Source organism: Cuculus canorus, chromosome 20 (genome assembly GCF_017976375.1).
Source record: "Cuculus canorus isolate bCucCan1 chromosome 20, bCucCan1.pri, whole genome shotgun sequence".
Taxonomy (NCBI): Eukaryota; Metazoa; Chordata; class Aves; order Cuculiformes; family Cuculidae; genus Cuculus; species Cuculus canorus.
This window is the reverse complement of record NC_071420.1, coordinates 5,654,596-5,669,270: the sequence shown is the minus strand read 5'-3', so window position 1 is coordinate 5,669,270 and position 14,675 is coordinate 5,654,596. Positions and strand designations below refer to the sequence as shown.

General features: G+C 47.2%; 1 protein-coding gene across 3 annotated transcripts in view; it reads right to left on the bottom strand.

Annotated features, from left to right (window-relative positions):
- The window catches only part of MYO1C (myosin IC), a 56,040-nt gene that overhangs the window by 7,660 nt on the left and 33,705 nt on the right, over positions 1-14,675 (bottom strand). For all 3 annotated transcript variants that reach the window (XM_054085123.1, XM_054085124.1, XM_009560187.2), the window contains exons 2-23: positions 13,871-14,026; positions 13,164-13,279; positions 9,609-9,807; positions 8,590-8,670; positions 7,691-7,870; positions 7,388-7,486; positions 7,045-7,158; positions 6,445-6,516; positions 6,053-6,172; positions 5,749-5,831; positions 4,988-5,093; positions 4,527-4,607; positions 4,053-4,144; positions 2,854-2,948; positions 2,589-2,635; positions 2,234-2,314; positions 1,966-2,071; positions 1,253-1,370; positions 941-1,054; positions 682-758; positions 442-510; positions 102-186 (exon numbers count right to left, since the gene is read on the bottom strand). In XM_054085123.1, the coding sequence (XP_053941098.1) occupies positions 102-186; positions 442-510; positions 682-758; positions 941-1,054; positions 1,253-1,370; positions 1,966-2,071; positions 2,234-2,314; positions 2,589-2,635; positions 2,854-2,948; positions 4,053-4,144; positions 4,527-4,607; positions 4,988-5,093; positions 5,749-5,831; positions 6,053-6,172; positions 6,445-6,516; positions 7,045-7,158; positions 7,388-7,486; positions 7,691-7,870; positions 8,590-8,670; positions 9,609-9,807; positions 13,164-13,279; positions 13,871-14,026 (2,291 nt within the window). The remainder of the gene's footprint in view (positions 1-101; positions 187-441; positions 511-681; positions 759-940; positions 1,055-1,252; positions 1,371-1,965; positions 2,072-2,233; positions 2,315-2,588; positions 2,636-2,853; positions 2,949-4,052; positions 4,145-4,526; positions 4,608-4,987; positions 5,094-5,748; positions 5,832-6,052; positions 6,173-6,444; positions 6,517-7,044; positions 7,159-7,387; positions 7,487-7,690; positions 7,871-8,589; positions 8,671-9,608; positions 9,808-13,163; positions 13,280-13,870; positions 14,027-14,675) is intronic.

The following is a 14,675-nucleotide window of genomic DNA, read 5'->3' as shown; positions in this document are numbered from 1 at the left end:
AAAAGACCCTCTGACACTGTAGCAACAAGAAAGTTTCTTCTTATTATCGTGTTGTTAGGAAGTTAAGTGCCCATTTGATGCTTGGGCTATTCCTTACGCACCTTCTGATCGTCTCTACTGCCCACTTCCTCTTGGCTGCTTTTCGGCGTCCCAGGGTTCCCCGCCACCAGGACTGGATGGCTATCGCTAAAAACAACACAGAGTTTGCACCAAGTGAGCTCCTTCGTCCCCACGGCGCCCACCCGCAGGCCTGGCAACGAAAGCTGCTCAAGAAATAAAACAGCCTTCACCGTGGCAGATGGGAAAAAGTATATTTTGAGTTCTTAATGATATGATAGAACGGTGAAATGTCAATAGAAAAATCAAACTCAAGCCATCTCGGACAAAACCAACCGCTTCCCCACACGGAGGCACAGCCCTGCAGCTGCCTCGGCCGCCTACCTGAGTGCTTCATGTGCAGGAATTTCTTTCGGCGGTAGAAACCTCTCCACGTGGCCTGCATTTTTGTTGCTGAAATTGCAAAGAAAAAACCCCAGCAATTTGAAATTGTGACCAAGCAGATTTTGGGAAGAAAAAGGCTCAACTTTTTAAAGCAAAATCCCTCCCTAAACAAACAGCAAACCCCTCCCAAGCCCAGAAAGCAGAGAGCAAACTGCCATAAAGGTGCGCAGTGTGACTCACCCAGACTCTGCTTCCTCACTTCCAGAGCATCTTCCGTTGCAAACAAGGTCTTGGGAAAGCGGATAAAAATCTTTGTTCTAGAAATAGAAATGCAGACTTACATTTAACAGGCCAGCGAGGTTTGCTTCCTGCCCTCAGCAGATCCCTTTGGGATCTCTAATCTCTTTCTTGCCCATTAGCTAGAGAAGTCGCATTTAAAAGCAATGACACGGACGTCCAGTGATTCATCATCTAAAATTAAGAAAACAGAAGAACTAACCGTCCCATTTTGTACTCTTCCTGTTTGTAGCCAAGATGCTTCACCAGCACAGCCACCCCGTCGTGGGGCCGGCCGTCCCACGTAGGCCACGTCTCTGGACAAAGTGATTTGTACCTGTAAATTGAGAGCAGAAGAGATTTCAGGGAGTGATGTCCGGTCCTTAGAGGGCAGTGGGAAGGGAAAGAGGCTGCGCTTTTCGCTCCCTCAAGAACAGCAGCCTGTCAGGTGTCAGGGCTGCCCCTGCTGCTCAGAACAGCGCCCCAGTGTCAGGGGAGGGAAGAGGAGGGAGAGAGAAGTCCAAGGCAATCCCACCTCTGCAGGAAAACTTCGTATTTCCTTCGATACGCAAACCCGGCTCTGCGCACTCGGAGGTTCTCCATCAATCCTAGGTATTTCACCTGATGTCGGATTAGAACTTCATCGAATCGATCTTGAGAGAGCATGAAAATAGAGAAACGTGATCAAACTAGAGCTGTGCCTTCATGTGGAGAAAGGGAATAGTCGGTTCCTGGTTCTATTGTACACAACTGTCTTTGACCTCTAACCTGTCCTCACAGTGCAAGTCCCACACAACTTTGTGTCTCCTGTTTCCCCCTGTTAAGTATACATTTATATTTATATTCCCAAACGAAGATCTCCTTAGGATGCTCTATGCATACAAGAGAAAGAAGTGAGGGAGAATAAAGATCATGAAAAAGAAGTTACGTAGGTTAATGATTCTTCTCTTCAAACATCACCCTGCTCCACCCAAACCAGGGCTCCCATTCCGATTCCCGGCTGCGAGTACAGCCACCACCTCCCTACAAGAATCAGAATCATGGAACAGTTTGGGTTGGAAGGGACCTTAAAGTCCATCCAGTTCCACCCCTGCCATGGGCAGGGACACCTCCCACTGGATCAGGGGCTCCAAGCCCCATCCAACCTGGCCTTGAACACCTCCAGGGATGTTCCTCCATCCAGAAGCTCTGGCACAGACCCAATGTTTAGTGGTCGTAGAGCAAAGGAAGAGTCAAGCAGGGTCATACCAGCCTGTTTTGCATCGTTAGGTTTCATGCAACGAATGTAGGAGGGCTCCTTGGACATCAGAATTTCCATGAGTTTGGAGAGGCTGTTTTTAAACTGAGTTGCTGCCTAGGAGAGAAGAAAGAAAACGATGTATGAAGCGATGACTTATAGCCATTACTTCTGACTGCAAAACAAACCTCCCAACTTTAAATGGAAGAGGCCTGCGCTCAGATTACCGTGTTAGACAGAGGAAACAGTCCCTCTTCCAGCCAGCCCTGGGGCTCTTACCGTTTCAGGCCTCTTTTTGTCCGTCAGCTCTGTCCTGTCAAAACACTGGTTTATGATAGGATTCTCAGAGTTGCACATGGCCTGCAGAGAGACACGTTTTCAGAGATAAAGTAGAGTATTCAAAGAACTATCAAAGAAATAGAGGACAAAATTACTTGTTTGGGCACTTTGTTTTGCTTTTTAACAGTAAAATGAACATTGGGCACCTCGATTTGCCTTTTCACCGCACTGCCCTACGGACACGCATTCTTCAAGGGGATTCTAGAAGAACCTTTTACCTCAAGTGCCACCCCATTAGAAACCTGGCCCCTCGTTCTGCTGAGATTGGAAATAGGAGTCCTCTGTCCACACTCACCTCCTTCAGGTTCCGAAAGAGAAGGTCATTGTTTTTATCCAGAAAACCTGGAAGAAAGCAAAATACCGCTCAGGCTGCCACCGCTGTTCTGTGGGAACTTCACAAGGCAGGAATTTGAGATGGGAAATAAATCTGGTTAATCAACTGATGGGTGGAAATATTCTATGCCCAGATTTTTCTTTAGGTTACAGTGAAACTTTTAATTCAAAGGGCAGAGGACAAGAGGAAAAAAGAGTGAGAGAGCAGAGATGATGCACACCCTTACCTGCAACGCTGTAGGTGACCTCACCAGCGTAGTGCAAAAGCCGAAACTCCTCCCGCCCCAGGGACTTGCGAGTCTTTTGGTCGGCAAGTTTGTGCCTGGTGAGAAAGCGAAGCAGCTTCATGAGAAACAAACCTCTGTGTCACTGGGGAATCCCCTTCAAAAAGCACTAAGGCGTTTGGATCCTGGAGTGGGACTGTGTGAACACAGAACGGGGAGAAGACATCTGACTTGTTGATTTTCAAGAGCAAAAGCTGATAAAGAGTCATCAACCGGCAAACGATAAAAATGTCATAAAATGTATTGGTGTTGGTCTCAAATGGATGAACTTTCAGCTTGTTGGCGAGGCCGCAGAGCGTGTGCACATGAAATTAGAGTAGAGGCAGGAGGGAAGAGGGCAGCGCTGATGCTGGCAGCAGGCTGGCAGGCCAGGAGGTGCCAGGCAGATCCCAATCTGAGCAGAAGCAGAACGCTCAGTAAGAATAAAAGGACATTTGGAGCTTCAAAATAGAAGGAAACAATCTGGAAGGTGAAATATGGAACCCACGCCCAGGTGGGGCGGCAAGATGGATCGGTTACCAAAGGACGCCAATATCATCTGGGAAGCAGATGTGCACAGAGGTGATTTAGTGCAATATAAACATCTCTGTTTCAAAAGCACTAACACTGCTTGACTCATCCTAATGCACATACACCTATCCGACCAGTGAAATTCTGCTCCATTTCTAGTTACTCCCAGAATAACTACACTTCCTGACTGGAGTCATCAGTCACCTTCTCCCAGGGAGCCATCAATGCCGGGAGCGAGCTGGCCCAACACTCCGAACCAGAGTCTGGCACTCCTGGAGTATTGGGCCAGATCTTGGAAAAGCCAAGAAGTCACAAGCCTGAAAATTCCTTGGACACATTAGCAGGGAAGAGATCAGCGAAGAAGCAAGTCAGGAACAAGTTTTGTTGTTCCTATTTTATCCTGAAGTGTAGTCTTCAGAAGAGCAAAGCCGTGTTGACACTCATTCTGTATTATCTTAACTCACAATCTAATCTCTCTGCAAAAGAAAACACGATCTGCTTTGATGTGGGACCCGTACATCGAGGATGCTGCCGTACGCACAGCGAGTGTTATCCAGGAGCAATTAAAGCTCGTCTCTATCACACACTTGGATCCCAACAGTCTTACCGCCCTCGGCTATGGGAACACTCACGTGAGAAAATGAGGGTGGTTCTTCACAGTCTCCTCCAGCTTCTCCAAGAACGTCGTATCTGTGGCATCCCCGGGCCTCAGACACTCTTCATCCTATGAACAGACAGGTTCGTTGATCTCCGATTGGTGTTTGCCAGCGCACAGGCCAGCTCCAACTCCAGCTCACTGGAACACCGTCCCCATCCGCCCCTTCGGCCTTTGAACGCAGCCAGCTCTTATCTCAGCAAACAAACTGTTGAGCTAAAAAGGAAAACACTTCCATCCCTTCAGATTCCCTGGACTGGAAACTTCTTTGTGAGAGCAGGTGGCGGCGATACCAATATGACAACAGTGTCACTGTTCAGATCATCGTTGCTCTCCCTGCCCACTCAAACAGTCCCAAGAGAAGCTTAAACAGGTTTTTCCCATCTTCTTCCCCTTGTTTTTCACTGCATTGCCTCTAATTTTTCCATGTAAAAAGCTGTTGTCTACTCACCAGAATAGAAATGATGCCTTTGAATTTCTCTTCCACCAAATCGCAGATTATTTTGTTATTGAAATACTGAACCGGTTCCCACTACAAAGACAAGAAATTACACTTGGGTGAAAACAATCTCAGACTGGAGAAAAACCATGAAAATTCCAGAACGTTTCAAACACCACCTTATTTAAATCATCCGTCAAATTTGAAACAAAGCTTTTCCACTCATCAAATTTGTTTTTCTAATACTCCCTTTTAAAAACATTTTATTTTATCAGAGGAGAAGAGCGGAACCGCATTGCTCACTTCTAGCTGTTCACAGAGTTACCAACGGGTTTCAAAAAGAAAGGAAAAAGGAAAACTCTTTAATTCCTTTACTTTGCAGACCATTATTACCAGATCCTTTCCTCATCTGCCCTCTGGCCTGCAGGAGGTGCCCCAAAGGAGACAACGGAGGTGACGATGTTGGCTCTTACCGCTATGCCTTCTGACTCATATTCCTCTTGTTCCGACTTTAACGTCAGCTCTATGAAGAGCTGCTGCAATTTTTCATTACAATAATTAATACAAAATTGTTCAAAGCTGCAAACAAAAATCAGAGAAATAATCACCAACGCTGTACCACAGGGAAAAGCAGCCGTGGGGGAGCAGCTGCACAAATGTACCTGTGTAAATCAAGAGCGATAGAAAAGAGTTTCTGAAATGTTTATCTACTGAACGTATTAATTTATTAAGTTTATTATTTAGTGGATCTCATGAAAGAGTTCTAGAAGTAGGGCAAAAACTTTTAAGAAGGGCCGATAATACTGCGAATTTGAGAATCTCAGTTCATTGCTCTCTGCAAGAGTGAGGTTCCACTCAGAGTTTTTATGTCTGTTCTCTCCCTTTCCCACCACTATGGAAAGATGCCACAACAGCCACCACCGTGCCAGAGAGCCGGGCGAAGGCAGAGTTGAAGCCGTCGAGTGAATATACCCCAAAAGACGAGAGTCTCGTTAAAATACCAGAACACTAACAGCTGTGAATGCTAACTATGGGCTGGGCGCCCCAAGCATCATAAGTCCTGTGATTATTAGTTATTTAGCTGCTTTCTTACAGCTGAAATGTCATCTCTTTCTCTCTCACTAAGAGAATTAGAGACGCGGTAACGTCTTATTTCACAACAGAGAGAAAACACTATAATGAATGAAGTCATGCAGAGTTTACTCAGGACTCAAAGACACTGATTGGAACAAACCTGTTGTGCTGGAAAACTTCAAATCCATAGATATCAAGCAATCCAAGCACTGTTGTACTTCTCCAGCCCGGAAACTCTCCTTCCTGCAATATGGCAAAATAAATAAATGTCGCTATGTGCTCACAGCTATGATCCATCGTGGGATCGTACCCCTTCGGCTACAGCATTGACCCTTTACTCGATAGAAAACAGATGCATCTAGAAACTGCTCTACAGCACGCAACTCGCCATTTCTCTGCAGCTAAAAGATTTTAAGCTTCCTTTCACACTTGGTTGGATATCAACAACCAAAAGGTTCATTTACCTTGTAAGCAAGAGACTTGTTAACCTTGTTCACCAGCCAGGAGAAAGTGCGTCCGTATATCGCCTTAGCCAGCGCGTCCCTGGCGTAGGCTGCCTGCTCCAGGTTCAGGGGACTGATGAGCTGCACAGGGAAGGAGAACAAAGCCACTCAGCAGCCATTCCGCCGAGGGATGACGTTTCCCTGGTTCATTGCTAGCGATCAGCCACTCAAAGGCATCCTGGCCGGGCTCGGCTCCCAGCACCGTCTCCCAGCTGGGAAAGGTACGGGCCTCCCCGACTGCCACCCTCCTCTGACAGCAAGTGAACTCCTCAAGGCTGCTAAGAGAGCTGACAGTACATCACTAGCTGGATTTCATTCCACGTGCCTCCCAGATCCCCAGTTTGTGTTCTTACCTCTTCCCCTTTTGCTATGATCTTCTTGTGGATCAATGCATCTCGAAGAACAGAGCCCTCGACGGCCAGAAGCTGCGAAGCAGTAGAATATTAAACGCATTTATTAAGCGGTACGCTCAATTTATCAGTGACAGATCCAAGACATCAGAAAAGCTGGTTCCTAAAATCACAGCCCAGTGAAATAACCCTTCATTCCCCATTCACCTTGCATCATCAGCCCTTCCCTCCCGCACGCCACCTCCTTTCTGCCAGTGCTATGACCCAATAAATACATCGGCTTGACTGCTCTGGCACAAAGAACCGCTGAAGCAAAGCCACCAGGGTTCTTCTTTCTTTAAAACACTTCTCCAGGGTAGATCTATTCCTATCCCACTGCCTGAAGGCAAAAACCTCAACTCAGTGGTGCATCAAAAGGCAAATAGAGTTGTCAGTTAAAGGGTTTTGATGTTAATATTTGCATTTTATTAAAGTCAAATGAAAGTAAAGTTAGGAAAACTTCTAAATCATATTCTAAAATGATACGACGGCAACCAAATTAAGAATAATGAAACGTCTCTAATTCATCTTTAACATAATATCTCTCTAACGGATGATACTCACCCTGGCCAGGTATTTAATCTGATTCTCTGTAGTGACCTGAGCGTTTCCTTGCTCATCAGCAGCAAACTGTACGTTCCCCAGATGCAGAACACTGGCCACAACACTCAGTAAATCCTAGGGGGGAAAGCAACAGTCAGAAACCAAGATGATGAAATGAATGCACAGTGAGAAAAGGCAGTGAGATTGTGTTAAATAACATTTTATAAGCACATTTTGTATTTTTTTAGGGACTTTCGCAGAGAATACATTCGTTCTGAGGGCTGCTTTCAGCAGAAATAACAAATTAAAACAGAAAAATTCCTTAAGAGTAGGAAAATCAGCTGTGCTGTCAAGCTTTTCTTACCTCCACCTCGTTATCATTAAAGCTTATAATGGACAGGGCTCTTCGCACAATCTTCCAATCATTTTTATCGTTTATGGAGCTGACCCTCGCGCAGTGACCCTAAAAGGACACAATTTGACATAAATAAGTAAATATTTTACAAAGATAAATTAACTCACACTCAATGCACTTCTGCCAGGCTTCTTTTCATAGCAGTCATCTCAGGGGTAATTTTAAAGCGAGGGAAGGAAACTTCAAAGACAACCGAGAATGTACCGGTCCTATAAAATAACACCAGAGCAAGAATGATTAGTTAATGTGCACCTTTACTAAATAGTGATACTGCTGAGGGTTCTTCTCGAGGCCCAGCCTTCGCAGCAAGTCCTCCTCCCCTCCTTCGAGCAGCTGGTAGAAAATGTGGAAGTTCCTCTCTCCGTGATTCTGGTGCACAACTCGGGATTTCTCCAGGAGGTAGTTCAAGATGTGGCCCCCGACGGGAGCTCCCTAAAACAAACCAGATACATGGGAATGTTTCAGCAACACAGAGGAAAACATTGCTGCTTCTTGGTGGTCTCTTCAGAGAGGACACAAAAAGATCAGCCACAACGACAGAAAATTATCTGTCATTCTGTATCACAATCTCAATCAAACAGAGGTGGTTTGAAAGCAGAATGAGCTGTCAAGTGAAAGTAACACACCATTAGACAGCTCCTGGCTACAGCACGCTCTGAACGGGATCGGCAGCAGGAGGAATTCAACACAAAGGAAAAGCAACAAAGCAAACTGGAGGGATTTACACACTGAGACATTTAAAAGCCTGTGTGTGCCAAGCTACTCGGTTCTTGCACTGTGCTCATCCTCACAGTGCGAGGCAATTTGGATCAGGATTGAAATAAACACAATGCAAAGTCACGCGAGAGAAGATCTCCAGATCCCAGCTGGCTCGTGCGGATTGAGCTTGGGAGTATCCGTTTGCACAGTGCACACGCACCCTAGAAACCAGAGGATTTAATCTGTCTGCTTATACAGAGAGAAATAAGGGAAGAAAGGAAGGGAAGTGGGGACTTAAAATGCTCAGGAATCAAACTCTGCTACCACAGACTCTGCTTATGCCATCGTCAAGGGAACGCAAAGCAATCGCTGCATCACTGCAGGAAAGCACAGGCGACAGAGCCTGCTATCACCAGCACCACTTCTGAAGCATAAAATAGATTCTAAGTTACCCTGTAATCAAACTGCACATCCATGTATTTCCCAAATCGGCTGGAGTTGTCATTCCGAAGGGTTTTTGCATTTCCAAAGGCCTGAAATAAAAATTATTAAAGAAAAATAAATAGATATCAAATAAGACTATTTATGAACACTTTGGTGAAGCTGTCAGGTTTTATTTACAGGCACTAAAGCCCGGGTTTGTCCTTTTGGCACGGGGAACCGAGAAGGAAACACATTGCTACCCAAATTCCAATGCTGCCCTTTCTACCCCACACCGGCTCTGCAGACGGAGCAGCCTCCGGAATCAATTCCATCCCCCAGCCAGCCCGCTGTAATGCCGGTTCACAGCACGTGTCACGTCTGACAGTCTTTGCAAAGCCTCCTCTTCCACCACAGCTATTTGCTCACAGCTCTGCTCATGTCAGGCACTGCTCAGTCCTGCTGGGGCATCCCATCACGCAAGGAGCACACCTTCCTTGGGAGAGCAACAGCTTCCCTGGGGGAGCACCACCTTCCCTGGGGGAGCACCACCTCCCCTGGGGGAGCACAGAGTGCATATTTCCATACGGAGCAGAAATATCAAAGGGCTACAAAGGCAGGGCAGGGCTGGACACTAGAGGACACCACAGCACTACAAAACACACCCATAAATGCATTTATCACATTGCCCACAGTCTGTGTGTCCGCTTCTGGCTTTGTAAACTTATGCAGCGTGCCAGAACTCTTCCCACGCCAAATGCCTCTCCCTCCCTGCAGCCTGGCCACTCCGGAATAGCTCCTGGTGGACTGCGAAGGGCCAAGCGAGTTCAGCAGCGGATGGGTGTTTCTTTGGCCTGGAAGCAGACTGGGGTTCCCCTGTGCACCGTGCACAACGATCTGCCCACATGCCGCGAACCAGCGTTCCCGGGATGCACGATCTGCTCAGCCATGCCCAGCGGGGTTCAGCTGCCCCCATTCCCTCGGCTGGAAAACGCGAGCATTGCTGGCATGACTCAATGTCAAATTTCTGTGCTGCGGGTTCTCAAGTTACCTCCAGGATGGGATTGGACTGCAACAGGCGGTCCTTCACGGTCTCGACCTGCTGGCTGGCCGGACAGGTCACAGCGTAGTACTGCAGGATCTTCTTGGTGGCCTCTGTTTTGCCTGCTCCACTCTCCCCGGAGATCAGAATGCACTGATCCTTCCTCTCCGTGCGCAGGGAGCGGTACGCGTTGTCTGCAATAGCATAGCTACGGGGCAACACAACCAGGTATTAGTTAGTCTCCACATGTGAAGGGCAGAGATTCCTCAGCTAAGGCGTTGGGCAGTGCGAATGCCTGGCAGGGACACCTCAAAAAGCAGTGTGTAATCGCGGGATGGGTGAGAGTGTATCTATTCTGTGCGCTGGTGCTGAGCCAGGAGAGGGCTGTGAGCCCTTTCTGACATCTCTATACACATCTGAACCACTGGCCAAGCTTCTGCAGGGTGACAGCACAAACCCTTCACAAACTGTGCCTTTGACTTTATGACCAATTCACCTCCTCAGATGAGAGAAGTTTCTGTAGAAGACAACTAAACGGTGCAGTTAGACTGACTTTTCTAAATATACGTGATCTCTCAACAATGGTCCCACAGGACGAGAGCGCTTCACGTTCAGGAAACGCTTTTGTTTTCCGTGAATCATTATTCCAGCTTATCTTTTAAGTGATGACACGCTCAGGTCACAACTGCACTGCACTATCTGGGTGGCTCCTAGAACGTGGCTCCAGGATTGTCCAACCTCTCCCAGCTTCTCTTGGATTGCAGAAAGAATGGGACAAGCCAGCACAGACAAACACCTCGCAGGCTACTCAGCTACTGTCCAACTCGGACCAAATGCCACTCAAAGCAGCAGAGGGTTCCTCCTCCTGCCTGCATACAGCCAGGGTTCATTGCTCCTCGATCCCTGTTTCCTCCTTTGCTGCATTTTCTTTCTCTTCTCCTTCCCTTCCCATTGCAGACCAGACAGCATCCTGTACCCAGGACCTCGCACGCTTCACACCACCAGAGAGCAGGAGGATGAGTCTGACAATGATGGCAACTGCTTACAGAGCAAGAGAGGAAAGGAAGGATCAGGGAGAAGAGGGTAAGAGGAGCACCACCCCTTCAAAATGCACTCATATAAGTCAACCGCCTAACAATATTTTCATCTGTCTCACACCTGGAGACCAAGCAGACGTCCTGATGCCTTTATACACCTCAGAATCTTTTAGTAGCTCTCCTTTTTTTCTTTTATTTTTTTTTTTCAGCTTTCACGCTGTGAAATTAATTACAAATAATCACAGAAAGATAACCGCCATGGCCCTCTCCAGTCTATTAATACTTGGTGCTAAGGCAACCCCAACGAGCTACCTAGCAACACAACTGCACGCTTACCCCACTAAATCCATCAAGTCCTTCTCTTCTCATCCCCATTCTGTCTCTGGAGCATTTTGAAAACAGATGAATAAATGTAAAGTTAATGTAAATTTTAAGAACTGCCTCTGGACTGGAGGCCTTTATTGGGTGATTTCACAGTCCTGTAAATTCATGCAGAAACCTGGCAGCCGCGCACACCACATACAGAATCACCTTACGTGAAGATGTTTATGGTCCCATTTGTAGTCACCCTTTCTGAACCCTCATCAGGCTATAAATAGGACAGGATGTGACAGATCATTACAGGAAGTATGCTGTGTTTCAAGCTCTTCGGAATAACTTTTCTCCTTTGAATGACTACATTTGATGTATTTCCCAAAGAACCCAACGCTCAGGCATAGCCTTCAACTATTTTGACACCGGAACAGCAATATTGAAGTATTTTGGCTTTCTAGACACAGTTTAGAATAAGACAAAGAGGTAAACGACGACACCTGAAAGACTGTAAAAGGAGAAGCACAAAGGACTGCAGCACAGTGCTCCTCTGAATGTTTTTAAAAGCATGAATAATCACATAATGTAATGTTTTTTAATAAAGCAATAACAACAGATAACAAAAAACACTGCGTTCCCAGCTGGAGCAGCGCTGGCATTCAGCACTGCAGCTCTCAGGGGTTCGCTTATGAGCTGCGCGTTCCCCAGTTTCTCACGGGTCAAGTGAAAATGAGAGAGAACGGCCTGAGGAGTAACGAGCTGCTCTGTGGTTCAAGTTCCTTTGTGTAACACAGGAATTAAAGCCGAGCCGGTTAGCGCTTCCCGTCACACACCAGCATCGCGTCAGACCTGCGCTTGCGGCACACAATAAAAATGCAGCCACCGCTCCGATGATTTTCCAGAGTCACAACACTCACCTAAGGACGAAGAAGCCCTGGAGCGTGTTGTGATTCCAGGCAAAAGCGCCTGCTCCTGGAAAGCAGGGCTGAAGGGAGCCAACGCAGCGACAGCGATGGGCAAGGCAGTGCTGGCAGCACGGCCAAGGCGGGGTGAGGCCGAGCAGCCGCAGCCCAGCAGCCGCCTCGCCCCATCGCAGGGGCTCCCCCACCACAGCCCAACTCCGATTCCAGCCACCGTCACCCACCGTCTCGGGGCACAGCTCTTATCTCACACAAACACGACACACACGTACATCTACATCCAGGGGAGAACTCAGCGGGGCTGGGATGTGTTTTTTTCAGGTTTAATCAACCCCATATAAAAAAACCCAAAGCACTAAAATCACATTTTTGCCGTGACAAACACAGGTTTGAGCGTTCAGGCTTTCCCAAGTTGTGGCCTTTCTCTCCCTCTCTGTGCTTGCAGCGCATTCTGTTTTGCTTACTCTCCTGGGCTATGTGCCAGTAATAAGAAACAGCCTAAATAGTTCACTCAAAAATAACATCGTTTACTCTTCCAAGATCTCTTTAGAAAAAAAAAAAAAAAGAAAGAGGCACAAAAAGCCTCCAAGAGGTGCTCAGAATTTGGCCCTTGGTCCTGAAAGAAACCAGGTTGGAGCCAAATGTCCTCACCCCTCAGTCATCTTTCTCTTTCAGTCCGACATAAAAAAAGTCAAATGCTTTCAAAAATAACTTTAAACCTCAAACTTTTTCTTTTTTTTTTTAAAATGGGAAATCGGGAATGTGCACCAGGCCAGACCGTGTAAATAAATACATTCCTTGTTCCGACAGGCTGATGGTATCTTAGCAACAAGGGAAATACCAGATAAATATTGGTCAGGCAGAAACAGCAGAGGTAGGGAAGAAACCACCACGCGTACAAACGCGCTCTTTCCCCTGGTTGCTCCTGTGCTGAAAAAGCAACAGAGCAGCAGGGGAAACTCGCAGCCCGGACACACAGACCCCAAGTAACCCTGGAACAACGAACTCCTGTCCTGCCAGGGCTGGGTAAGCAGCGCTGTTCCTCCAGCCAGGAAGGAACCAACTCCCTTCTCCAAATACTGCTCTTGCAAAGGCAACTTATCCTCTTTGGAAAGGGGAACAGGAATAGAAAGAGCTGCATGCCACACCCTCCGGAGGATCCTTTATATCCCCATGACTTTTAGCGTGGTATCTGGGATGGGGAACAGTCCTATCGGCTTGTTTTCACATGTCATTACTGCACATGCCTGGGTGGGAACGGCACAAACTGCTCTGTTTCCCCACAGGCCACTCACAGGTGAGGAGAAACTTCATAGAAGCTGACACCACGGTATCGCTCCATGTTCTGTTTACTGTAGATTTCCAGTTCCTTGTATGGATTAACAGAGACCAGAACGGAGCCGATGTACGTCTGAAAAAAGAGAATATAAAGCACAGAGGTTACAGAAGGTCTGGCAGTGGATCCTCCGAAGCCCAGGCGGCTTTGAAGGCTTCACGTCACTGACAAAGGCTGCCTGCAGCCAGGCACTGGGGACACTGCTGAGGCTGAAGCTACTGAAGATGCAACCCCAGCCTAGTGAGAATGACTCTGCAGGAGTTATGCCAGACAAGTGCCACGGAGATGATCCGAAGGCTGGAGCACCTCCCATGCAAGGACAGACTGAGAGAGTTAGGGTTGTTCAGTCTGGAGAAAAGAAGATTCTGAGGAGACCTTGTAGCAGCCTTCCAGCACCCAGGAAAGCTGGGGAGGGGCTCTTCACAAGGGATTGCAAGGACAGGACGATGGGGAATGGGTTTAAGCTGGAAGATATTTAGATGAGATCTTAGGAAGAAACATTTTGCTGTGAGGGTGGGGAGGCCGTGGCCCAGGATGCCCAGAGCAGTGGTGGCTGCCCCATCCCTGGAGGTGTCTGAGCAATCTGAACCAGTGGGAGTCGTCCTTGCCTAAGGCAGCGGTTCGGAAATTCAGGTCCCTGATGGACTCTGTCACTCTGCTACTCACATAGATCAGGTTCTCCTTGAAGCGCTTACGCAGATTTTCAATAAACGCCGCTTCACTGGTGAAGTTTTCAAGCAGGACAAAATCCTGCACGCCCACACGGTCGCGGGCCGTCAGAGCACTCTCCATGGTCAGCCGAATGCCGTTAGTCCCCGCTCCCTGCAACCAAAAGCAGAGGAAGGTTGGTATATCTGTGGCTTTGCATGCAGCTCACCGAGTCCACAGGAACCGTTAACCACCATTACCACGTGGAGAACCCATAAACAGGAGAGGTTATTAGAATCATCCCACTACTTTTGATAACGCTACTCAATGTACACAGATGCTTCATCGACTGCTCTGATGGAAGATAAGCCAGGGAAAAGCTATTGTTAAATTTCCAATCACTGTAAAAAGGACTCAATCAATCAAAGAAGCACTTCATAAAGAGAATAAAGCTTGAGTTTCCTTTCCAAGGCATCTTTTAGCAGGAGCAAGACCAAAATGTGTTCTCCTCTCTACTCCTCTCTCATTTCATAATGGAAGTCATTTCAAGGTAAGGAATCTTTTATGACTAATGATGATTCATCTTATGAACCAAACAGCTTCACGTCACCGACCAATTTAAAAGCTTCAGCAAGAGACCCAGTGGGGAAATCCATAACTAAGGAGGAAGGGGCAATTCTGCATCCCATGCCACGGAATTTACTGTGACACTACCATCTATCCCACGGATCGAGCAACTTCTACTCCCTGACCCTCTTTTAAAAGTTACATTTTCAGTGTGAAGTGGTTCAGACACAACAGTCTTTGGAAAACACAGGTCTGC